Source organism: Aotus nancymaae, unplaced genomic scaffold, assembly GCF_030222135.1.
Source record: "Aotus nancymaae isolate 86718 unplaced genomic scaffold, 86718_ANA_hifiasm-v0.15.2.pri h1tg000008l, whole genome shotgun sequence".
Classification (NCBI taxonomy): domain Eukaryota; kingdom Metazoa; phylum Chordata; class Mammalia; order Primates; family Aotidae; genus Aotus; species Aotus nancymaae.
In genome coordinates this window covers 14,357,065-14,382,489 of record NW_026988419.1, presented here as the reverse complement: position 1 = coordinate 14,382,489, position 25,425 = coordinate 14,357,065, and the positions used below count along the sequence as shown (strand labels likewise).

Here is a 25,425-nt window from a genome sequence, read left to right as displayed (position 1 = left end):
CCCCCAAGGCTGGTTGTGGCAAGGGATTTGGGGAACATTTGGGGAAGCAAAGTGGCCACAGATATGCAAGCTGGCTGGGGTGCCAGCTTGAATGATTGAGATTGAGGGTGGAGGCAAAACGAGGGTGAGGGCAGCCAGCCTCCAGAGGGGGCAGGGGCATGGTGGGTGTTGAAGTCAGGAGCAAAGCTCCAGGGAAGCTGAGAATCTTGGAGTCACAGTTGTCCCCTGGTCGGTCTAGCCTGCCCTCCTCTGCCTCCCTCCCCTCCCTCATTCAAACAAGTGGCTCTCTCAAGGAGTTTCTGGAAGCTGCTGTGAGTCGGGTAGTGGGATCAGGTGGTGCCTGGGTGCTGGAATCAGCCGGCTCGGAGGCCAGGATGTGGGGGGATAGAGTTGGCTGAACCTTCCTGGGTGTGGGCCAGGCAAGTGGCGAAGAGTGAGCTGAGGACCCTGGGCACGGCGCCCTTCCCTGGGTGGCCGGGGAGTGGGGAGATCTGGAGACCCAGTGAGCGGCTAGGGTGCAGCAGGAGTTTGGGGGATAGCCCCAGTCTTGGGATCCCGGTCCTGGGCTGGGGACTGCCCCCTCCCCTGATCTGGCTCCTGACGCCCGTGCTGCCGGTGAAACGCTGTTGACATGTCCTGAATTATTAAGCGCGGGGTGGGCTCCGGAGCACATGCTGAGCGGAGCGGCTGGGGCTGCGCGGCGTGGCGGAGCAGCACTTGCTCCCTCGCTCACTCGCTCGCTCGCTCGCAGGGACACACGCAGGGGCTGACAGCTGTGCTGGTGCTGATAAGGGAAGCCACAAGGAGACGATCGAGGAGAGAGACAAGCGGCAGCAGAGGCAGCAGCGGCAGAGGCAGCACCAGGGCTGCGGAGCTGCTGGGAGTGGGAGTGACGCCCCCACCTCGGGCCCCCACCCTGTCCCTGTCCTCCTCCTGCTTGCCCTGAGTTTAGAAGAGCAGCCGCTGCCACCACCGCCACTCGGGAGGGCACTGGGGCTGCTGGCTAGGGAGGGACGGGGCAGGGAGGCTCTGGCCAGTCCCAGCAGCCGGCGACAGATGCCGATCGAGATTGTGTGCAAAATCAAATTTGCTGAGGAGGATGCGAAACCCAAGGAGAAGGAGGCAGGGGATGAGCAGAGCCTCCTTGGGGCTGCTCACGGGGCAGCAGCCCCCCGGGACCTGGCCACCTTTGCCAGCACCAGCACCCTGCATGGACTGGGTCGGGCCTGTGGCCCAGGCCCCCACGGACTGCGTAGAACCCTGTGGGCACTGGCCCTACTCACCTCGATGGCTGCCTTCCTGTACCAGGCGGCTGGCCTGGCCCGGGGCTACCTGACCCGGCCTCACCTGGTGGCAATGGACCCTGCTGCCCCAGCCCCGGTGGCGGGCTTCCCGGCTGTCACCCTCTGCAATATTAACCGCTTTCGGCATTCGGCACTCAGCGATGCCGACATCTTCCACCTGGCCAATCTGACAGGGCTGCCCCCCAAAGACCGGGATGGGCACCGTGCCGCTGGCCTGCGCTACCCGGAGCCCGACATGGTAGACATCCTCAACCGCACCGGCCACCAGCTCGCCGACATGCTCAAGAGCTGCAACTTCAGTGGGCATCACTGCTCCGCCAGCAACTTCTCTGTGGTGAGTTTTGCCAGCTGGGCTGCCTGGCCTAGGGTGGCCGGAGGCTGGGGAGCAGGGAGGAGGAGTGATGGCAGTGGTGTGCAGGGCATCCTCGACAGGGCTTCCCTTCCTTCTGCCACCAGAGGCTGGCCTCGTGTCTCTCCAAGCCTGGCTTCTCCCTCTGGCTTCCCAGCCATGGAGCAGTGGCCGCTTACAGGGGCTTACCCTGGGGTGCCTGCAGCTCCTTTTCTTGGTCTTGCTGCTGCTGCAGTGCCCAGGGCTGGGGGCTGGGTCGAGGGGGTCCTGGGGGTGGGCCCAGATGTCCTGGAGCTGGCTGGCTTGCAGGGAAGGGACGCATCATCCCAAGGCCAGACCAACTGACTCCCACTTTTCTCTTGCTCCCTTTTTCTTCTGAGGCTACTGGATTCTTCCCACCAAATGAAGGAGTTGGGGAGGGGAGGTTTGGGGGGCTCCATATAGGGAAGGACTCCGGGTGGCCTCCTGGGGAGCTGGCCCGGTGGGCAGACTGGAGAGAGCCAGGCTTCAGGACACTGGGTGCCAGTGTCTCTTCTGGATCTCTGTGTGTCTCTCACACACCCCCCCTCACAGATGCCCTCACACATCCCTCTTTCATTCTGCCCTCCAGCCCTGCCGGGGGCCAGTCTCCTCCATCTCCTCTTCTAGCTGCTCCCATGTCCAGCTCTGGCTCTTACACTGGGAATCACTGGTTCACTCTTATGTGCATAACTCACCCTCACTGCTGCCCCAGCACGCCTGCACTCTCTCTCTCTCTCTCACACACACACACACACACTGCTGGGGGACAGTGTTCTGCACACTCCCTCTCACACACACACTCAGTGTCCCTGTCACAACACTCACATGCACACCTGCACACCCACACATGCACACACCCACACACCCAGAGAGCCATGCCTGTCTCCCAGCTCTCGCTGAGGTGCCAAGGACAGGGTCCCACTGTGGCTGCCATCCCCTCTCATGACACCCCCACCCCCATCTATCCCAATGGCTGCTCCCCATTTGGAGACTGCCGGCGCCATCTCTCACCTACGTGTGAGCACAAACACGAGCACCCTCTCCGGGAAAGGGGCGTGAGCTTGGGCTGCTCTCCCATGCACGCCTCCCACAGTCAGGTATGTGAGGGGGTGGGCGTGTCTTGTACGTAGCCTGCCTGTCAGGCCTCCATTCACCCACAGTCACCGGGTATCTAGTATTCATGGCGCTCTCGATGCTTGTCCCCAGTCCACAGTTTGCTCCCAGCGTTGTGTGTGTGTGTATGTTTCATCCTGGTTACCACTGCCCAGTGGGTATGCAAATGTTTGGCGTCAACATGGTGCCCACTCCGGCCCAGCCTCCAGTAGCCAGCCCCAGTGATAGGGGCCCCCGCCAGGTTCTCACTCACCCGCTGCCTCAGGATCACCAGGAAACATGCTCCAGCCAACGAGGTTCCTGGCTCCCACCCCGCCTGCAGTGTATGGGACCTCCGGCCATTGGGCAGGGGAGTTAGGTAGAAATAGAGGAACAGCAGGGGGAGCATTGTGCAGGGAGAAGAGTCGAGGGCATTGGCCTGTTGTCCAGCTGTCCACCCCTCTCCTAGGGAAAATCACTGCTCCCCAAAGCCAGGGTTGGTAGAGTCCCCGAGGAGGAGGTGGGATATGGAGGGTGAGTGTGGCCTTTAGGATTCATGGGGCTCTGCTATCCTCAGTCCTTGCCCCTCCGTGTAGGGGGCTGGGCAGAGCTCAGTCTCAGCAGGTGCTGTTGGGGCAGAAATCAATGGGGTCTTTGTGTCCCCGGGCGGGAGTTGGGGGTGCGCAGGGAAGGGGAAGGGTGAGGAGACCTCAGTGGGAGGAAAGGAGAGGAAGAGCTGGAGGGGGTGAGGAAGTAAGGGGAGGGAGACAGAGGGAGCTTGGCCTCCAGGCTAGGAGGCGGTGCCTGGAGGATACAGGAATGGGGATCCCCTGATCAAGGCTGGTGAGTCCCCGGAATCCTGGGGATGGCCCGGAGGAGTGTGGGTGGATTTCCCACAGGCCCTCTGGTACCCTGGGGGGAGAGAGGAGGATGGTAGAAGTCTGTGGGGTGAGGTTCTGGCGCTGGGGCAGGACAATGAGGAGTCGAGGGCACAGCCAGAGTTGGGGAACAGGAATTCCCCTTTGGGATTTGGTTCCCCCCACCGCTGTCTCCAGCCTAGCCTATTACCCTTCTGCCCACGCTGCATCCCCTGTCTGCTGAGTGTCACTCTCCCTTGGGCCTGGCATTCAAGGGCTGAGTGTGCTGCAGATTCACCAGGGCCTGGAATTACAGGATGGGCTGGGGGCCCATGGTCCACGGCAGTGGGGGAGATGGGGTGATGGGGTGTATAACAGGGAAAGACTGGAGAAGGGGCATGGAGATGAAGATTCAGGCGCTCTCAAAAGGATATGAGGTCCATAATCAGCTCTGTGGTGAGGACCTGGAGTCGGTGATGGGAATTTGCAGTCTCTGGCGGGGAGATGGTGTGTGAGCTGGTTGGTGGGGAAGCCGCGGGGTGTGGGAGGTGAGATGGTCCGGGACAGGGACAGCCTTCGCCAAGGGGCCGTTACATGTTTTCTGTTGCTTTCCCTGTTTCCTCCTTCCCACTCCCCACTCTGCTGTGACCTTTCCTCCGGAATCCAAGTTAATAAATGTCACATTTTCCAGCCTATTTTTACTCTGGTTAATGTGCCCTCCCCCAGTCCCCTCTGCTGCTGCTCTTGCTTCTGTTACCACTGCAATCGCTCTCCCCCACGCTCCCTATATCCCCTCATGTACTCCCCATCAGTCAGAATCAGTCGACATGGAGTTCTGCGTGCCTGTGTGCTGGGCTCCCTGCTTGGAGCTTCGGGGGACAGCGAAGACAAGAAGCCCTGTCCCTGGTCCCTGTCCGCAAGCAGCCTATAGTCTCATGGTGAAAGGGGACAGGGACACTCAGAAGCTTAAGCAACCACGTGAGAGTTAATCGGCCATGCAAGCGGTATCATAAGGTGCCAGGATCGATTGCCAGACGAGGTACATGGGCAGGAAGAGGCCGAGTTGAGAGAGGGAGAGGCCACTCTGGGGGGAGGAGAACTGGGAAGGCCTAGGGGATGGGGCAGGCTGGGCACAGTTTGGAGAGAAGAGGGAAGAGGGGAGAGAGGAGAGGGCCCCGGGAGGTGTGCCCTGTATGTCCCCTCTGCTCCAGCTAGTTGACCTCGGCTCCTCTCCCACCTCCTCTCCCCACTCAGTCTGGTACCATCCCACTCCCACCCTTTCCACCGCCTGTATGTCCCCCACCCCAGCCTCGTAGACAGCTCTCCCTTCCTCCCTGATTCCTGCCGCCATCTGCTGCCCACACCCCCTTCCTCCAAGCCCCAATTCTCCCTTCCCCAATGTGGCCTGCTCTCATCCTGCCCTCACTAAAAGGCAGAAATCACTCTTCCTCCCTTGGCTTCATTTCTTGAGCTGTAAAATGCAAGGGTAGCTCTAAAATTCAGCATCTCTTCTCACCTGGGGACCACCAGGATTCGAACCTCTGCCCTACCTACCCATTAAGCTGTGTATGGCCTCGAGGAAGCCAAAAAGCTTCTGTGAGCATCAGTTTGTGTATTCTTGAAATAGGATGTTAGAACCTAAAAATTGGGGGTTGTGGTGAGGATTAAAGAGATGCTCCTGAAGAGCTCAGCACACTACCTGGCACGCACATCGTATACACTGTGTAAGCGTCAGCTGTTATAAATGCCGCCACCCCAACTGCTGGCTATCTTTAACCTGACTGTTCTCGACACCACCTACTAGTGTCCGACCCATGCACTGGCATCTTCGTTACTCTCCGTGACCTAGTCTTCTCCCCGCTTTTGACCCTCTGGCTCACACCCTCCTCTGCCCTGTTCTAGCATTCCCATTCTATCCAGCGCTCCAAAATATGCTCACACGTGTGCATAGGTGCGGGAATGTGCACACACTGTCTAGAGGAGTGCTGGGGCCATAGAACATTCTGTGATGACGGAAATGCTCTGTGTCTGTGCTTGTCCAACATGGTAGTCACTAGCCACATGTGGCCGCTGAGCACTTGAAATGTGATTAGTGCGACAGCGAAAATGAATTTTTAATTCAAACAGCCACACGTGGCTAGAAGCCGCCGCGCTGGACAGCGCAGCCCTGGATGGCCCTAGGAATTAGACTGTCTGGGTAGGGCAGGGCTGGGATTGCAGCTGGGGCCACAGGACATAAGGAGGTAGCTGCGGGCTGCAATTGGAAGTCGGGCCATCTACTTTGTGGCTTTGATCTCAGGTTGAGCTGAGGACAGGGCCTGTGTCTGGGGGCTGGGGACAGTGGGGTGTCTGGAAACACCATGTGAGCAAAGGCGCGCTTCTTCCCAGGTGTAGGACATGACCTTGGGTCTTTTGCATGCTACTGTCTGGAAAATTGAGGCATGGGGGAGGTGGAGAAGCCCTCAGAGGCGTGGGTAGGAGCCAGCCCCACTCCTCGTGGTCCTTGAGGGTCCAGTCAGCTCCTGGAGGGCTAGGAGCCTGGGGCCCTGTGGGCGCCTCACTATCTGCCTCGCCTGTGGGCTCTGGGTCTCCCTCCCCCTCCTGACCCTCCTTCCCCACATGCTGGTGACTGCCGTGACTATTAATCACTCGCCCTGTTCTCTTCCTCTCTACTAATCAGGCACAATTAGACAAGGCCTCTTCCAGCTGGGCAGTCCCCCTCCCTGCCCTCCTCCCTCCTCTCCCAGCCCCACCCAGCCGCCAGCCAGGACAGCTCTGAGGGGCACTGAACCGTCATGCAAGCCCTCTCTCCCTCCCTCCCTCTCTCTCTGGCTGTCCCAGGCCCCAGTTTTGGGCTCCTCAGCAACCACTCCTTCTGTCCCAGAGACCTCCTTAGCGCCTTCTCTTCCCAGTGTGTGATAAGGCCAATACTGATGGTCTCTGCCCTCTACCCTGTGCACTTGGCCCTGGGAGGAGCTACTCCACACTCCATCCCAACTCCACACCTTTGTCACTGGGCTGGAGGTTCCAAGGGCTGCCTCTTGCCCCGTTGGCTGTGGAAGGGAAGGTGTGCCCGCTGAGGTGGGTTCAGACCTCTTATCTGCTGCACAGCCTTCTCTCTGATTCCCTGCCTGTTCAGCTCTCCATCCCCCATGGTCCCAGCTTCTCCTGGGGCATGACCCTTGAGCACATTTAGTTCAACATCTGGTTCAGGCCTGATCCTGCCCTCAGGAGCCAGGCAGGTCAGGTCGGGGCTGGGGGACACAGTAGGGAGGGGTGAGGTCTGAGGAGAACTGAAGACCTGTAGCCTTTAAGGGTGCAGCTGCTCCTCAGCCCCAACTAACTGTTGCCCTGTGTGAGGAGCCCAGTGTGGCTGGGTCTTCTAGTTTGCCAAAAGCAGCTCCAAATCGTGATTATTTTAATAGAACAGTAACTGATTTTTAAAACACTGAGGGCTGCCTACCCCTCAGATTGCAGAACCAGGTGCCCCTGCCCTCACGACCTTCCAACCCACACCAGGGGCCGAGGCTCAGACCTGCCTGGAGCGGGTGCTCTCGGCCTGCCTGCCTGGGCAGTGGAGTGGTCGGAGGGGCTGTAAGTGGTGTGGCCTGGCAGAGAAGGGCAGGGACTGTCACTGTCTCAGAGGTCTGGTCTTCAAGGGCAGGGGGAGGGCCATGAGGGACATGCCCCACCCAGCCCCACTCAGCAGCCCCGTGGCCTCTTCATTAATCAGGAATCAGCCCCGAGCTGGGCTCATTATCAGCTCAGCGTCTCATGCACCGCCGGAAGATGCTGATTAGCGTGTGAAGAAATGGCCCTGCGTCCTGTCCCCCTCTGATCCTCACTCTGTCTCCCTGGCCCGCGCTCCTTCCTGGACCCCCACCCCTGCCCTTCTGCTTCCTGGGAGGACTCTGCTCCCTCTAGTGGCTGGCGGCAGGGCTGCCTCTGCTAGGTCCAGGCAGCGGGCAGGAAGGATGAGGAATGGAGAGGCAGGGGCACCCAGGGAGCACCACAGAGAGCAGTGGAATTTGAGACCCAAGCTACTCAGCCCCGGAGTTAATGGGTCCCATGGGCAGGTGGGAGGGAGTGAAGGGGACGGAGCCTGAGGTGGTCCAGGAGATGGACAGCCACCCTGGAGGAGAGGCCGGCCTTGGGCTGCTGAGTTATCAGTGTTCCCTGCCCTTCCACGATGGCCCTGCAGCCCACCTCGTTTGAGCAGCTGGGAAGAGGAAGTGGGAACGGCCAGCACTTGGGGCAGGAGGCCGAGGAGAGATCTGCCACGTTTTGTTTTTTTTTTTTTTTTTGAGTTTTTGCAAATCATGGTGGAGACTTAGGGTCTTCAGAAAGATGAGTGAGGGTAGGAAGGCCGGAGGAGGACAGAGGGGCAGAGACCCTGAGAGGGGATGGGAAGGCTTAGTGATGTGTTTTTCCAGGAAGAGGTGGGCAGGGGTCTGCACTTCCTCCCCTGGCTCCTAGGCTGGGGCTGGCAGTGCTGGAAATCCAACCCACCCCTCAAATGCTCAACATGCCCTTGGGACACCCGTGGGTGTTGGGTTGGAGGGGGAGCAGTTCCAGAGAGATAGGCACGGGCTGCCGCAGCCGAGGCGGCAGCAAGAGTTCAGAGAGGAGCCACGGGATGATTAAGGGGAAATGGAGGATTGATTTAGGAGGAAAGATTAAAGGAGCTAAATCCGTGGCGCTTGGCTCAGCGGTGACTAAGCGTGGACAGGATAATAGCTTACAAATGTGTGGAAGGTGTAAATACCAAGTGGGGGGGGGGAGAGGCTGCTCGGCGGTCCCGGGGGGCGGGGTGGGGGCTGGGCAGGCCCCCAGGAGGGCTGGGAATCCCAGGGCGACTCCCCGCTGGGGCCGGCCCCTACCCAGTGGGGGCTCTCAGGAGAGGAAAACGAGGTGTTGAGGAGCCCCGGGTTCCCAGCAGGGGTTCCGTTTCTGGCCGCAGCCTCCCGGGCTTCGTGCTAATCTCCACATCTCACTCCCGCCTGGTTGGGGATCTGAGGTCGCGGGTTCAAATCCCACCCGAGCACTCGAGTCCTTCGGCGCCCCTCGGCCCCGGGCCTTTCGGCCGCTTCAAGCCCACCAGTCAGGCTCCGCTGCAAGTCCACCTCCTCGGGACCCCCGCCCCGTTGTCCCCTCCCCGACCGCGGCGGGGGCGGGCGGCGGTGTCTCCCTCCGCGGTGGAAGCCTCTGGCGCTGCTGTGTGCGGAGGTCACTTTGCCGAGGAGCCGGGAGCCGGGGGAATGCAAATGAGGCAGACCCAGGGAGGAGAGCGGAGGAGCCCGGAGGAGATGGGAGGGAGGGCGCTCGGGCGCCGTGATGGATGCCTGCCCCGCGGGAGGGAGAGGGGGGCGGCGAGGCGCGCGAGCCGGTGGGTGCGGCCTGCTGGGTGCGGGTGGGCCAGGCCTGGGGCCAGGCTGAGTGTGCGGGAGAGGGCGGGGGTCCAGGGCTCCTGGCGGGGCACACCCACCCACCCACGGTCCCCGCCGCCACCTTCTGTCTGGTCTCCTGAACTCTCGCCTGGCTGTGGGTGTGTACCCCACTGTGTAAGCAAAACTCTTGACGAGGAACTTTGCATCGAGGGGCGGGAATGTCAGGGAAGGACTTCGTTACCAATTCACTAATTAAAAATGACTGTCTAGGTGTAAGGCCTAAGCGGTCGCTGCCCGGGGAAAGGGTTTGTTTACCTGGGTCCCGGAGGCCTTCATCCTGCCGTTCTCCTCTCCCGTGGAAGCGCGGCGCCCTTTGGGGACCACAGCCTTGTTCCACCGCCCCCAGCCCTCCCTGGCTCCTAGGGTTCCCCGGTCCCTTCCACCACAGCTCACACATTTACATTTGAACAAAACATTGCCTCCGGGATCCACCGGAGGGAGGAAGTGGCCCTGAAAAGCTCCTGTGTAGCGGTGGTGGCGGGAAGGTGGGGGCCCTGGTAGGCACCTGTGGAACCAGGCCTGCTGGGGGCGGCTGTGTCTTCTCCCTCTTTCTTTCTTTTTTTGAGATGGAGTCTTGCTCTGTTGCCCAGGCTGGAGTGTAATGGCACCATCTCAACTCGTTGCAACCTCTGCCTCCTGGGTTCAAGGGATTCTCCTGCCTAGCCTCCTGAGTGGCTGGGATTACAGGTGCCTGCCACCATGCCCAGCTAATTTTTTTTTATTTTTAGTGGAGACGGGGTTTCACTATGTTGGCCCGGCTGGTCTCAAACTTCTGGCCTGGTGATCCACCCACCTCGGCCTCCCAAAGTGCTGGGATAACAGGTGTGAGCCACCACACCTGGCCTTCTGCTTTCTTGAGTGTGGCATGTTCAGAGTTTTGGAACAGGAGTGCCATTTGGCTTGTTCAGAGTTCTTCCTGACCCTCCAAGCCAAATTGCACTCCTGTTCCACCGTGGTGGCCTTGGCTAGGTCGCCCCATCACAATCAGGATCACAACTAGTAACAATCTATTCATTTGTGTCACTGGTGGATTTGCGTGTTTTGTGAACATGCCTGCTTTTGTTTTTTTTGAGACAGGGTCACGCTCTGTCGCCCTGGCCGGGGTGGAGTAGTTCTATCACAGGGGCTCCCTCAGCCTCCCTCCAGGGCTTAAAAGATCCTCCCACCTCAGCCTCCTGAGTAGCTAGGACTATAGGTGAGCCACCATGCCTGGCTAATTTATTATTATTATTATTATTTGTAGATGCAAGGTCTCACTCTGTTGCCTATTGGTCTCAAATTCTTGGGCTTAATTGATCCTCCCACCTTGGCCACCTAAAGGGCCGGGATCACAAACGTGAGCCACCGCGCCTGGCCTATAAGTACTTTGAATGAATGAATGTCTCTGCAGCCAGACAGCAAACTTCTTGAGGGCAGAGGCTGTTTTGTTCGTTGTTGTATGTCCAGCACCAAGCACAGTGCCTGACACTGTTGAGCACAGGCTCCACAAATAGCGTCAGACAAAGTAAGTGTTGTCTGAACACTCACCAGTTCCTCAGCGTCTACTGTTTGTAGGTACTGTATGCTAGGTGTATGTCACACAGTGGCGATGGGCGGACTCCAAGGCCACATTACCTGTTCCCCTGTCAGCTCCCTTATCCTCTCTGTACCTCTGTTACCCTGTCTGTAAAATGAAAATGATAGGAGTACTGCCAGCATGGAATTTTGTGAAGATTAAAGGGTTAATCTATATAAAGTGCTTAGAACTGTGCCTGGCACAGCAGTAAGTACTAAGTAAATGTTAGTGGTTGCTGTGGTTTATGCGCATTCTCTCTTTCCTCTGAAGGGTGCCTGTTGTTATTCCCATTTTACAGATGAAAAATGGAGGATTGGAGAGGTTAATTGATTGAATCTAAATCCCACAGACTTAAGGGCAAGGCCCGGATGTGAACTAGGTTGGGCTTTCCATCTGGGTAGGAAGCCCTATCTCAGAGCCCAGGGGTTTCGCTCTGACAGAGCTCCATCCTCTAAGCAGCTCCCAAATTGCAGAGAGAGCCTGCAAGGTGCTTGATGCCTGGTGAGGATGCGCCCAGTGGGGATCCAAGATCGAAATGGCTGCACCGTCCTGGTAGGAAGTGCCATTTCCCAAAGGGCCTCACCCCTCCCGTGAGCACCTTCCAGGAATCACTGAATTGATCTCTAATCCTCTCATCTAACTTTAGGAGGAGGAATTACCATTCCCCTTTTACAGATGAGCAAACCGAGGCTCAGAGAGTTTCAATCACACATCCAAGGTTGTTTGTCTAAAGTTGGTGGGAGAGGCTGGATTTGAACCCTGCTCTGTCAGGCTACAAAATATATGCCCCTTTCTGTCAGGCTCATAACATATATGCCCATAACACATATGTTATGAACCTCCTGTATATCCACTTTCAGCACCACATAGTGATAATCTCTGCCCTAGTTTGGTTCATGCTGGTCTCGACAAACCCTTTATTACATGGCCGATCAAGGTGGCTCATACCTGTAATCCCAGCACTTTGGGAGGCTGAGGTAGGTGGATCACCTGAGGTCAGGAGTTCAAGACCAGCCCGGTCAACATTTTGACATTTGATGGGGTGAAACCCCGTCTCTACTAAAAATACAAAAAATAGCCAGGCATAGTGTTGCACGCCTGTAATCCAAGCTACTTGGGAGGCTGAGGCAGGAGAATCACTTGAGCCCGGGAGGCAGAAGTTGCAGTGAGCTGAGATCGTGCCATTACACTCCAGCTTGGGCAACAAGAGCAAATCTCTGTCTAAAAAAATAAAATCCTTATTACTGGTACATGTATATGACTGCACTTTGCAAAAGCCTTTCACATACTTCCTCTCTTTTGAGATGTGCGCCTAGTCTGGGAAATAAGCAGGGATTTCTGTCTCTGTTTGACACATGAAGAAATAGGTCCAGAGAAGTTGATGAATCACCTTACTCTTTTTTTTTTTTTTCTTTTGAGACAGAGTTTCGCTCTTGTTACCCAGGCTGGAGTGCAATGGCAGGATCTCGGCTCACCGCAACCCCCGCCTCCTGGGTTCAGGCAATTCTCCTGCCTCAGCCTCTGAGTAGCTGGGATTACAGGCACGCACCACCGTGCCCAGCTAATTTTTTGTATTTTTAGTAGAGACGGGGTTTCACCATGTTGACCAGGATGGTCTCGATCTTTTGACCTCGTGATCCACCCGCCTTGGCCTCCCAAAGTGCTGGGATTACAGGTGTGAGCCACCGCGCTCGGCAACGAATCACCTTACTAACCAAAGTCACACAGGCTGTCAGTGGCGGAGCTGGAGCCGAAACCAGGACCCACTGACTCCCAGGGAGGTAATGTTGGCCCGTGAACCTGTGGTCCAGTTCTGAATCTGCCCCTGTTTTCCGCATGCCCTTGGATGTGAACCTGGCCATCTCTAGTCATTTTCTGCCTTTGTACAGTGAGTGATTGGACTGAGTGGCCTCGAAGGTCTGAGTGGCACAGACACCAAGGCATTTTAGTTGGTGCCATCTTCCTTCCTCTGCCCCTGGAAAGGATAGAGAAGGAAGAGGCTTTGAACCTGGATACTGGGCCACACCTGAATAAAGCCAGGCTCTGGGAGCTGTTCCACCCCAGGGTGCTGGTCACAGTCCAGGGAAGATGAAGATGCACCCCTTCCACTGGCCTACTCTGGACCTCGGGGCAGAAGAGTTCATTCCGGGGGTGACTAAGTGAGAGGCATGCGGGTGGACCCCATCAGTGAAAAGCTGATGGAATTTTTGGGGGAAGGGACACCATAGAAGAGTGTCGGGGGAGGTGCCAGTACCAGAGGCAGGTGCCCAGAAGGCAGTGGAGATAAAGCCCAGGCCGAAGATTAGCTCTGGGATTAGCCTGGCCTCGGCAGCTTCTGGCTGCTTCTTATCTCTTGGAGGCCCAGGGCCCTCTCCCCGCTGCAGCTCTGAGCCCTGGCCCCGCTAATTGCCTGTTAACCCTGTGGGCTCTTCAAGGGAGGGAGGATGCGAGCAAGCCAGCCAGGGAGAGCTTTCTGGAGAAATGGGAGCTGTGAATAGATGGAGCTCTGAGGGCTGAGAGAAGCTGCCGCTCTCAGGAGGAGGAAGCTCTGGACAGATCTCTCCCAACCCCTCATCGCTGTCTCAGGCAAACCCTGGGAGAGGAGCCAGGGAGAAGGAGGGCACCTGGAGAGGGGTTCCTGGTGTATGGGGTTATGGGGGGGGAGGCTCAGGCCCAGGGAAAAGTCTAGGAGGGAGACAAGAGGCTGAGACTGTACAGCCAGACTGGGATGGATAGAGAAGAAAGCAAATAGGATAGAGAATGCAGTGGGCAAGGGACAGAAAGGCCAGGGGGCATCCAGGCCAATGGGAGAGAAAGAGGCCAAGGAGATGGACAGGCCAACAGAGGGCAGGGGCAGAGAGGCAGAGTCCAGGTGGGTAACTGATCAGGGGCAGGGCCAGATGGGCCAGGTGAGTAGGGAAGGACTCAAGAGACAGACTGAGGTCAGGAAACAGAGGTTAGCGAGGCAGACAGACCCAGGTGGGGAACACTAAAGGGAGGTGATCAGAGAGGGACAGGCAGGGGCTGGCAGAAGGAAGGTGGGGGAGGGGACCCGAGGGTATGTGTGCAGCACAGACATAGTCCTGTCTAGGAGTTGTCAGCCAAGGCCGGGAGGGGCTTTGGGAGGCCACATGCCCCAGCTAGGGCCAAGAGGGTGGGCCTGGAGCTAAGGCAGAGAGAGAGGGAGGGCCAGACCAAAGGAGGAGGTGGGGGTCTGAGACGGGGACAGGGCCCAGAGGTTGAGGGCTGGTGATCTGGAGATAGCCCCTCTGCCATTAGGACACTCCTTGGCCTGGGACCTTCCCCTTTCCGTGACTGGGTCGTGGACTCTCAACTCCTCTGCATACCCCACTGTCCCCCCTCCCCCATCTGGGCCAGTTCACAGGGAGGGAGCAGTGGACAACCTGTGGGACCTTGTGGCAGGGCTGCCGTGCCGTCTCCATGGAAGAAGCTATGGGCTGTGCTGCCACCAGAGTTCTGCCACTTAGGAGCTGGTGGCTCCACCCGCCCCTGCCTGCCTGGTCCAGGGACTGTCTCCTGGGCAACGCTGTGCTCTGACCAGCAGTCAGGACTGATCTGGGCTGTGCAGGTGGCCTTCTCTTGCCAGTCTGGCTGGTCCATTCCCTGCAGAGTATCCCTGAGACCCAGACAACTTCCACCCATCTCCCTTTGTCACCCTGACTCTGCACAGCCACCTTGAGGGTTTGTGTGCCAGGCAACCACCACCCTCGCCAGCTGGGCATTCGTTCTTCCCTGTGTGGGGTGGGCTCGGTGCCATGTACCGTGTGTCTGTGTGTGTCCGTTGGAGGTACCAGGTATGGACGCTGCCCTAGCTCCTCTGAGAGTCATGAGCCTCCAAGAATCACTCATTCACTGAACACCCACCAGGGGTTCTATAAGCACTTAGTGTGCTTTGACATGGGGCTCAGTTCTGTTTGAATCTTGGCTCTTATTGACTTGCTATGCGCCCTTAGCCAAGTCACTTTTGGTCTCTGAGCTTCAGGTACCTAATCATTAAATGGGGGCAACAATATGTAGCTCATATTGGTTTCTTAGAGACTCAAAGGAGAAAACAGATCAAAAGCACCTATCACAGGGCTTGGTACAAAGTGGGGATGTTTAATCGTGTTCGCTTTCCTTCCTCCTACCTCACACCTCGCTCTGCAAATCTCGCTGGGCCCTGGGGATGCCAAGAGGGAAGCAGGACTCCTGGCCACCTGGAGTTCATGGTCCCATAGGTGAGGCTTCAGAGAGACCAGCACATTGCCTGGCCATCAGGGCTCCACTGAGGTGGTGCTGAATGCTGAGGGACCCGAGGGAGGAGCTCATAACTCGGGTGCCCCACGTAGTTCATGCCTTCTGTAGCCTTTCAACTGGAGCGTACACGCAAAACTGGCTGTGTCAGCAAGAGCTGATTCCAGCATCTTCTTGGTGTCAAATAGGAAGAGGTTGAGTACTTTCAGATTTCTACAAACACTTATATATGCCTCGAATCTGCCTTCCCACACCACCAGGACTCAGGATTTTTTTCTTTTTGGGATGGAGTCTCACTCTGTTGCCCAGGCTGGAATGCAGTGATGTGGTCTCAGCTCACTGCAATCTCCGCCTCCTGGGTTCAAGTGATTCTCCTGCCTCAGTCTCCTGAGTAGCTGGGATTACAGGTGCCTGCCACGACACCCAGCTAATTTTTTTTTTGAGACGGGCATTGTTCTGTTGCCCAGGCTGAAGTGCAATGGTGAGATCTCAACTCACTGCAACCTCTACCTCCCAGGTTCAAGTGATTCTCCTGCCTCAGCTTTCCAAGTAGCTGGGATTGCAGGCACCTGCTACTACACCCAGCTAATTTTTGTATTTTTTTTTCAGTAGAGACAGGATTTCACTACGCTGTCTCGAACTCCCAACCTCAGGAGATCTGCCCACCTCAGTCTCTCAAAGTGCTGGGATTACAGGTGTGAGCCACCGCGCCCGGATGGGACCGAGGAATCTTGCACCCAGCCCACTTCAGGGTTCCTCCATGTCCAGTGACTTGGCATAAGAGCACCGGTCTGGAGTGGGGCTGTCTTGCTGGGATCTCCCCCTTCATCTAGTGCCTTTCTACTCACTGTGTAGTCCATGGACCAGCAGTTGACAGAAAGACTCTCAGCCTTGTCCCACCCCCTCCCCACATCTGTTTATCAGAATCTGCACTTTAAAAAGACCTCTCTGATTTGCGTGCACAAAAGCGTTTGAGAAGCCCTGAGCTTGAAGATCCTGGGAAACCAGTTGAATTCTCTGAGCCTCCATTTCTTTCTCTGTAAAATGGGGATATAATAATACCTGCCTCACAGGGTAGTTGTGAGGATTCATCCAGATAGAGCGTGTGAAACGTTTAGCACGGTGCATGGGGCATACTGAGTGCTCCTGAACTGCCCATGACACCCACTCCTGCCCCACAGATGGACACACAGCAGGGAGGAGGGCAGGGGTGATACTAGTGGGGTCAAGGACTTGAACCTGGAAGCTAGCAAACCTGTGGGGGGTGGGTGTTGAGGGAAGGAGAGGACTCAAGAGACAGGCAGGGAATGGAGGGGCAACAGATATGGAGAAGAAAGGGCGAGAAACGGTGCAGAAGGGAAGGGGGGATGGGTGAAGAGAAGGGGACAGGCCTGAGGCCCATTCCATCTAACTCATTTCACCTGGATGGGTCTGGGGCAGGAGATGGGTCCCAAGGTAGGGCGAGGGCTTGGGGTGGGGTGCCAGCAGTGGTTTGCGGGAGCAGCCAGAGCCTCAACCCTGGATGAGTTGCACCTCTCCTCCTTCCCAGCTGTGTGACTTTGGCCGTCACCTCACTTCTCTGAGCTGCGATGTCCTCATCTGGAGTAGTCAGGGTAACTCCACCTAGCTGGTACTGAGGGCATGTGGGCCAGCGGTAGATGGCACCATGTTCTGTGAACTCGGGGGGCTTGGTCTGTGGTGCACGAGTGTTTGTTTCAGGAATGGGAGGCAGGGTGGTCGGGTGGTAGCAGAGCTGTGTGAGAGGGAGGATCAGGGTTGCAGCTCTTAGAGCACTGCAGCCGGGGTCTAGTCCGTGAGGATGGGGACTTCACCCTGCCCCTAGGAGGTCTCGGGAGGACTCTCAGTTGGTTCGCTGCCCTCCACCCAGCCTCTCTCCCTTCTGCACTCCTCCTGTGAAGCTAGGCATCCAGGATCTCTTTTTCCTTCCACACCGCCTCTTGCCATTTCTCCCAGCTTTTACCAGTGGGAAATGTTCCCAGGGAGAGGGGAGGGGGAGCTGGAGAGAGTGATTGAGTGCACCGACCCCTTGCCCCCAGGGAAGGTGCTGCCTGTGATGGGTTTGACCCAGGGGCTCCTCTCTGTTGGGGAAGCCTGGTGCGGGAACTAGAACCCGCCTCTCCCTCAACCTCTTCACCCTTGCCGCTGCGCAACTCCTGGTGGCAGCTAAATTCCCAGCAGGAGCCTGGGCTTCCATCTCCGGGGCGCCAGCGCCATCTGCTGTCCATACAGGAGAACTCTGCAGACGAAAAGGGAGCCGGGCTTCTGTGCTACAGACTGCTTATTCTAGAGTCCCTTGTGCCCTGTCCTAGGCCAGGGGCTGGGGACACCAGACAGCCTCACTGCTCCTGTACAGCATACACGCTCACAGGGGGGAGATGGACAATGGACAGGAGACAAATAGATGAACAAGATCATCTCAGGTCTTCATAAGTACTTCGAGCAAACCAACAGACATATGGATGCATGGACGATGACACTGAATGTGGCGGTGTGATGTATGAGTGTCACATGCTGAGGCCTCAGCGATGGGCAGCTGCCATACCAAGACTGTGTGTGATGGGGCATTCCAGGAGAGGGGACAACAGCAACAAAAGCCCGAGGAGGAAAGGCGTCCAGGTGTCTGAACTTGTCACAGAGATGGGGAGGTGACAGGAGAGGCAGGCAAGGGCCACGTCACATGGAAGCTTTTGGGTTAGGGAAGGAGCGTGACTTCATTATGTGAGAAATGGGAAGATATTGTTGGCTAAGTCAGTGAGTGGTTTCATTGGATCCGAGCACTGCGGACTGGGCATTATGGCTTCTGGAAGGGAGGGTTAAGGGCGGACCAAGAGGGAGACCAGTTAGGAGATGGCGAAATGGGGGTCGCTGGAGAGGGAAGGAAAGTGGATGGATTCTCAATGTATTTCAGACATGGCTTGGAGGCTGGATGCAGTGGCTCATGCTTGTAATCCTGCACTTTGGGAAACCAAAGCAGAAGGATTGCTTGGGCCCAGGAGTTCAAGACCAGCCTGGCAACATAGCAAGACCCTGTCTCTACAAAAATAAAATAAAAAATTACCCGGGCTTGGTGGCACATGCTTGTAATCCCAACTACTTGTCAGGCTGAAGCAGGAGGATGACTTGAGCCTGGGAGGTTGAGGCTACTGTGAGTAGTGTTCATGCCACTGCTGCCTTGGATGCAGGGGTGAGGGAAGCGGAGATTTCAGAAATTCCGACTTGAGAAACTGGGTAGATATAGTGGGGCCGTTTACTAGGGAGGAGGAGAATGGTGTGGGGCAGGCAAGGTTTGCGAAGGTGTCGACAGTTCTTGTGTTGATATGTTGTTAGGTTGGAGATGCCTTTTAGTCATCTAAGGGAGGCCATCAGTGGAAAAGTTGGCGCTCGTTGGACAGGCTGGGCTGTACATTGCCTGCTAGGAAATGGGACTGGAGTGTCTAAGCAGATCTGGTGGCCTCAGCAGCGAACAGGGAACTTTGGAGTTGCATTGGCCCCTCCCTTCATCTTCCCTCCTCCTCTCTTGCCCCACCTCCCAGGTCTATACTCGCTATGGGAAGTGTTACACCTTCAACGCGGACCCTCGGAGCTCGCTGCCCAGCCGGGCAGGTGGCATGGGCAGTGGCCTGGAGATCATGCTGGACATCCAGCAGGAGGAATACCTGCCCATCTGGAGGGAGACAAGTACGCAGGCGGGAAAGGGACAAGGGCCACCCTGGGGCCTGGGGCCTGGGCCCTCTGTCCCGGGATAGGTTTCCAAAGGTCCCCATCTCTGCTGTGCAGATGAGACGTCATTTGAGGCAGGTATTCGGGTGCAGATCCACAGCCAGGAGGAGCCGCCCTACATCCACCAGCTGGGATTCGGGGTGTCCCCTGGCTTCCAGACCTTTGTGTCCTGCCAGGAACAGCGGGTGAGCACCTCCTGCCAGGCCCTGGATTGGGCACAGGACTTGCCTTGGGCTCAGAGGGGATGCAGAGCCAATCTGCCCACTAGAAGCTCACAGCCTGTCAGCTGTGTTGACTTTGCTAGGGCTGTGGGCACAGGAGGACCGGGTGGGATTCTTGGGTGTGACCTCATCATGCCCCACCTCTGCAGCTAACCTACCTGCCCCAGCCCTGGGGCAACTGCCGCGCAGAAAGTGAGCTCAGGGAGCCTGAGCTTCAGGGCTACTCAGCCTACAGTGTGTCTGCCTGCCGGCTGCGCTGTGAAAAGGAGGCCGTGCTTCAGCGCTGCCACTGCCGGATGGTGCACATGCCAGGTGGGCACCCCACCCCCAGCCAGCCCTCCATGCCACCCTGCTGGGCTCCAGAGCCTCCCGGGGCAAGGGGCAAGGCACTGATCATGTGCACAGGCAGGTGCATGGGTACAACATGTGTGTGTGTCTGTACCTGCTTGAGTGTGCATGTGTGTGTTTGGGATTTTTATACATGATTTCACATATGCATATGGGAATGCCGGCAGGCAGATGCAAGTGTGCATGTTAATATGTGTTCGTGTATGTGCATGCTCATTTACATCTGTGCTTGTGTATTTGCTGGGGTTGTGTGTGTGGGATTCAAGCACATGTATGCAAATATGTGCATATGTGTGTGCATGCACGTATGTGCTTACATTTGGGCGTGCTGGGGAGAGGGGAAGTGATCACAGATTCCAGGAATAATCTTCTCTCCTTTCAGGCAATGAGACCATCTGCCCACCAAATATCTACATCGAGTGTGCCGACCACACACTGGGTCCGTGCTGCCTTACCCTTCCCTACCTCTCCATCAGCCCTTCATGTCTCTGTCTACTCCTCTCCTCTGTGTCTTGGCTCCTCTCCTCCCAATCTCTCTCTGGAGGGTTCTTCCTGGGGGTTGAGCCTTAGCCCATACTTCAATGGGGTCAGGGAGAGGTCTGCAGACCTCTGCAGGTACAGACGCTTGGGTAAGTGGAGGCAGCAGGGTGGGGGGTTGCAGAGAAGCCTGGACTGGGAGTGAAGGGCTGGGCTTCTCATCTTGGTTCAACCAATGAGCTCACCCACTTTGAGAAAGTGAAATGACTTCTCTCTTGGTCTCAGGAGAAATGCATTGCTGGCTCTCGGTGTGGGTAAGGCAAACCCCATCTGTCCACAGATCTTGCCTGATCTGCAGTTCATCCATCTATCCATCCATTCACCGCTTCGTGCATTCTCCAGACCTTTACAGCCTGTGCTGGGTACTGGAGGTGAGAGTGGGGGCGACAGCCCTGCCCTTGGAGAGCTTACAGCCTGGCAGGGGTATGGACAGGCATTCCCACACAGCCCATCAGCTCCTGGAGACGGGAGCCTCGGGTGTGCGGCAAGGCCCCGAGGAGGGGCGTGCAGCGCTAGCCTGGGAAGGCAGGGAGGCTTCCTAGAGGAAGAGACACATTAGCTGAGGCTTGATGGGTGTATAAGAGCCAGGTGCAAAGACCTTGTGGCCAGAGAGAGCATGCTGTGTCCAGGGCACTGAACGATCTGTGTGGCTGCAGGGCAGAGAACAGGGGAGGGAGTGGAAAGAGTGGAGGAGGAAGGCCAGGCACGGTGGCTCACACCTGTAGACATGGCACTTTGGGAGGCCAGAGTGGGCGGATCACTTGAGCCCAGTAGTTCGACACCAGCCTGGGCAACATGGTGAGACCCTGTCTCTACAAAAAATAAAAAAATGACCTGGGTGTCGTGGGGCACACCTGTAGTCCCACCTATTCGGGAGGCTGAGGCAAGAGGACGGGCTTGAGCCTGGGAGGTCGAGGCTGCAGTGAGCTGGGATAACGCTTTGCATTCTAGTTTGGGCTACAGAGTTATCCTGTTTAAAGAAAAACAGTGGGGTAGGGAGGCTCTAGGAAGCCAACAAAGGCCCCTGGCCAGGCAGGAATGCCAGGTGAGTCCAATGAGATGTGGACAATGGGTGGGAGGGGAGGGACTCAAAGCCAGGGACTGGCCGAGCTGGCTGCAGTAATCCAGATGCCAAGGGCCCTGGGGCTGGATTTCAGACACTGAGCAGCCACACACACGTCCAGCCCTTCTCTGTCCCCCACGGCACCTGCATCGTCACGGGGTGATTGGAGGTGTTCAGTGAAGGAACAGATGTGTGATCAGGAGTAAGGAGCCTGCAAGGTGCAGCAGGAGTTCACAGAGCTAGCAATGCCGGGGAACCTCATTCCCACCAGGCATGCAGGAGGAGAGAGACCTGTGGCTGTCCAAGAGGGCTGGCTGAAGCAGCGTGGCTGGAGGAGCGCAGCCTCTGCCACCTACGGCCTGGCAGTGAGGAAGCCAGGTGGGAGAAATACCTGAGCATCTCTCCCGCCTCATATTCTGTTTCTGCTGGGGCCTCCTGTTGGCCAAACCCAACCCAAAGCCAGAGGACAAGGGAGTTTAGGTGATGCATTTGGCAGAGATCAGCCTCGTGGGGAGCAGAGCAAGGTGGAAGAGTGGAGAGTGGATCTGAAGAGGCAGGCGGAGAAAGCCCAGCACATTGAGCCTGGGAGTCTTGTCGGTCCATCTGTTCTTCTGTTTCCCATCCATCGATATGGCCATCTGCCATCCATCCATTATCCATCCATCCATCCATCATCCATCCATCCATCCATCATCCATCCATGGATCCCAGCATCCTCTCCACACCTCCTTGTGAATCTGAAACCTCACCAACTTGATTAGCTGTGGTGGATGGGCTCTGTCCTCCCTGTGGGTCACGAGGACCCCCCAGTCCCAGGGCGCTGGGAGGGTGCTGGGGGGTTCTGCTTATACCTGCTCTCCGGGGTCATCTGAAGCTGGTCCAGGTGGGGACCCACAGCCAGTCCCCTCTAGGAAGCACCAGGCCAGTAAAGGCCCTTGGTGTGGGTGTGCCTGCCTCAGGATGGACCCCGGGCCTCCTCTCTGCAGCTGGTGGGCCGCTGGACCACGCTCCTCCAACTCCTACTGTAGCCGCTGCCTCTGTGTTGCAGACTCCCTGGGTGGGGGCTCCGAGGGCCCGTGCTTCTGCCCCACCCCCTGCAACCTGACGCGCTACGGGAAAGAAATCTCCATGGTCAGGATCCCCAACAGGGGTTCAGCGCGGTACCTGGCGAGGAAGTACAACCGCAACGAGACCTACATACGGTATGTGTGTGTGGGGGGGACTGTGTGTGTGTTGTGTGTACATGTGTGTGAGCATGTGTGTGTATGTGGGTGTGTATGTATATGTGTGGGGGTGTATGTGAGTGTGTACATGCATGTGTGTGCGTGTATGCTTGTGTGTTTCTTGTGGGCGTGTATGTTTGTGAGTGTATGTGTATGTGAGTGGGTGATGTGTGTGTGCATTCACACTTGTGAGTGTATCTGGGAATCGATGTGTGTGTGTGTGTGTGTGTGTGTGAGAGTGATGGAGGCCACTCTCAACAGGCCTGGGCACCGTGGAGGCGGGGAGTGGGCTGCATCTCTCTCTTTGATGAGTCTTCTGCCAGGAATGCCTTTCATGGCCCTTTTATTCTCCTTTTCCTTCTCCTTCGCCTTTTTTTTTGAGACAGTCTTGCTTTGTTGCCCAGGCTGGAGTGCAGTGGCACAATCGTGGTCCACTGCAACCTCCACCTCCCAGATTCAAGCAATTCTCCTGCCTCAGCCTCCCAAGTAGCTGGGATTATAGGCACCCCCCATCTTTTTAGTAGAAATGGGGCTTGACCATGTTGGCCAGGCTGCCCTCAAGTGATCTGCTGTCCTTGGCTTCCCAAAGTGCTGGGATTACAGGCGTGAGCCACCTTCTTCTAAGTAACCCCACCCCCTACTCAAGTCACGTTCAGTGTCTCAACCTCCAGGGAAGTGCTTCCAGGTCCAAACGCCTTTCATCTGAGCGCCCAGTACCTGTACAGGTCTCTGTCATTACACATAGGCCATGTCTGTAATGACGGAGCCCTCTGCTTATGCGTCTTTCTCCCCTGCACTGAGGGAGAGGGACAGGATGAGACGGGGGAGGAACACGGTACCCTGCAGGCAGAGGCAGGAGGGGCTGCCCTGAGCCTTGGGTCTGGTCCCAGATAGCCAGTCTACACTTGCAGAGCGTGGTCTGAGTGCCAGGCCCCGTGCTGGGTTCCATGGGGACAGATCATTATAACACAAAACCCATGCCACAACTTGTCAGTGAGCTCACGTTTGATCATGTAGGACTGATTCTCAGGCCCCCGTAGGGGAGGGAAGCCGGGGAGGTGTGAGCTGACCCCTTAGGGCTCTAGGTTTGGGTCTGTGAGAGGAGGTGATGGGGAGGCGTCCAGTGAGAGGATGTGGGGCAGTGTGGCATGGAGCCTGACCTGTAGGCAGCTGTTTGGAGGAAGGAGAGAAGACGGCGCTGGGAAAGAAGGCGCCAGAGAGAGGCCACAGGCTGCCCAGAACACCGAGAAGGGGCATTGTGGAGTACACTGACAGGCGACAGAGGTCACTGAAGGGTCCACAGAGGTGTAAGGAGGAGGCAAAGGGAACAGCACTGGCTGCTTTAGAGGGAGCAGTAGGGGTTCCTGCAGGCTCAGGAGCTGTGTTTTGCTCTCCCAAGCCTTTTGCTACCCCTCAAAAGATGAAACACACACACCTGTGACTGCCTCCCCTCACAGCCTTGGGGAGTCTGGGAGTGGCCACTGACTTCCCCGTGCAGCATCTTGGATCAGGACCTGCGGGACCTGGATACCCCTGCCAGCCTTCTCAGGAAGAGAGGCCCACATGGACACCCTGCTTCCTGTCTCCACAGGGAGAACTTCCTGGTCCTAGATGTCTTCTTTGAGGCCCTGACCTCTGAAGCCATGGAGCAGCGAGCAGCCTATGGCCTGTCAGCCCTGCTGGGTGAGACCGGTGTCCCTGCCCCCAGCTTGTGTGTGGGTAGATCGGCCTGGCAGCTCCCTCTGACACTGCTCTCCTGCTTCCCAGGAGACCTTGGGGGACAGATGGGGCTGTTCATCGGGGCTAGCATCCTCACGTTGCTGGAGATCCTGGACTACATCTACGAGGCAAGAGCCCCAGGAGTGCAGGGTGGAAGTGGGGCCGTGGGCAGAGCAGAAGTGGGCAGAGCGGGGTGCCTGGTGGAGCTGGCCTGGCTGGGAAGTCAGGCTCAGGGTTCTCTGCCAGGGTCCCCTGACTGGCTGGCAGGCCTGAGGGCTCAGAGTCAGGAGAAGGGAATGGGTGAGGAGGATGGGGGTGTCCTACTGGGAGTTTGCTGTGGCAGTGAGTCCTGTGGGCAGCCGGGCATGGTAAGGCCCACCCTTCTCCTTGACCAAGTTTCCCGAGCCCACTGCTGTCCCCTACCCTGAACCCCAAGGTGTCCTGGGATCGACTGAAGCGGGTATGGAGGCGTCCCAAGACCCCCCTGCGGACCTCCACTGGGGGCATCTCCACTTTGGGGCTTCAGGAGCTGAAGGAACAGGTGAGGACGAGCTCACAGAGCATGCAGCCATGCCTCCCGAGGACTGACTACACCCATGGTTTTTGAACCAGCCCATGGAGGGGCCCTGGAGCCTCTGCCTGAGATGATAAGGAAAGGCTGGTGGTGGGAGGCCTGGGGGCACCACTGGAGCTCTCCCTGTCCCAAGCTCTCTTTCTCCTGCAGAGTCCCTGCCCAAGCCGGGGCTGTGCCGAGGGTGGGGGGGCCAGCAGCCTGCTCCCCAACCACCACCACCCCCACGGTCCCGCAGGAGGTCTCTTTGAAGATTTCGCTTGTTAGGATGGTGCTGTGACTTGAAGGATGGGGAGTCTGGGACCCCTCCTGGGATCCCCAGCACATTCTCCTGCTCCCAGGAAAGGCTGGGGGCGGTGCTCACTGGGAGGGCCAGGAGTCAGTTCCTGCTCTCATTCTCTCCTGCCCTGGTGTCAGCTGCTTTGCACAAAAGTCCTTTTCCACACCTCTTACCCCCAGGCTGGTGCCCAGGGAGGGCTGAAGACCAGGCCATGGGCCCTCATGGAGAGGAAGGGAGGAGCAGGGCGGATAAAACCCATCCCAGCTGGGGAGGGGGAGCCCTCTGTACATTTGTATATATTTAGGGAAGGCTGGGTGGGGGGATACAGATGTAGAAGGTGGGTAGGGCTACAGGGGTGGGTGATTTAGGGACAGCCAGGGTCCCAGCCCCGATGTCAGCAGGAGACGGAGAGTCCTGGGACTCAGGAGTGCTGGGCCGTCCTACTTCCTGCCCCTCTCCAGGCCCAGCTCCCCTCTCAGCAGGGGGAGAGGATGGCCCAGCAGGCCTGGCCCAGCTCCCAGTTCCCCCTGCACCAGCCCCCACCCCTCAAGTCCCCTCTACAGGGAGAGGGTAGGAGACAGTCCAGACTTTGGCTGAGCTTGGAGGGTGAGAGGGAGCCTTCTCAGGCCCCTCTCCCTCCAGTCTGATTTTATAAAGTGCTGACGAGATTGGGAATAAAGAGGCATAAAGAATTCTCTGTGTGTATGTGTGACCAAGCACGCACTGGGGGCTGGGGCGGGGCTGGGCACATGCATGACTTGGTCCAGGGTGAAAGGAAAGGCAGGCCCCAGCAGGGGCAGGGGAGCCTGCGTGCTCAGCCAGCCCTCCCTCCCCCACGCGTCT

General features: G+C 57.5%; 1 protein-coding gene across 3 annotated transcripts; it reads left to right on the top strand.

Moving 5' to 3' along the window:
* The first annotated feature begins 396 nt into the window (after positions 1-396).
* On the top strand, positions 397-25,270 carry ASIC4 (acid sensing ion channel subunit family member 4). 3 transcript variants are annotated; one of them, XM_064372958.1, is made up of 11 exons: positions 397-419; positions 752-1,638; positions 18,434-18,578; positions 18,678-18,805; positions 18,991-19,153; positions 19,572-19,628; positions 21,838-21,991; positions 23,604-23,695; positions 23,780-23,859; positions 24,168-24,272; positions 24,456-25,270. In XM_064372958.1, exons 2-11 carry the CDS (start codon positions 1,057-1,059, stop codon positions 24,567-24,569), a joined length of 1,620 nt encoding a protein of 539 aa, XP_064229028.1. In that variant the 5' UTR covers positions 397-419; positions 752-1,056; the 3' UTR covers positions 24,570-25,270. The 3 variants fall into 3 exon arrangements, with proteins under 3 accessions (XP_064229028.1, XP_064229027.1, XP_064229026.1); XM_064372957.1 differs by lacking the exon at positions 397-419 and having other exon boundaries at positions 735-1,638; positions 24,541-25,270; XM_064372956.1 differs by lacking the exons at positions 397-419; positions 19,572-19,628 and having other exon boundaries at positions 735-1,638.
* Positions 25,271-25,425: the final 155 nt, after the last annotated feature.

Bases quoted from the DNA above. Each gene is read 5' to 3' on its own strand.
- ASIC4 (XM_064372958.1), top strand. From the start codon at position 1,057: ATGCCGATCGAGATTGTGTGCAAAATCAAATTTGCTGAGGAGGATGCG. The intron at 19,154-19,571 runs GTGGGCACCCCA...CTCTCCTTTCAG, and splicing joins CCGGATGGTGCACATGCCAG to GCAATGAGACCATCTGCCCA. The intron at 21,992-23,603 runs GTATGTGTGTGT...CTGTCTCCACAG, and splicing joins CGCAACGAGACCTACATACG to GGAGAACTTCCTGGTCCTAG.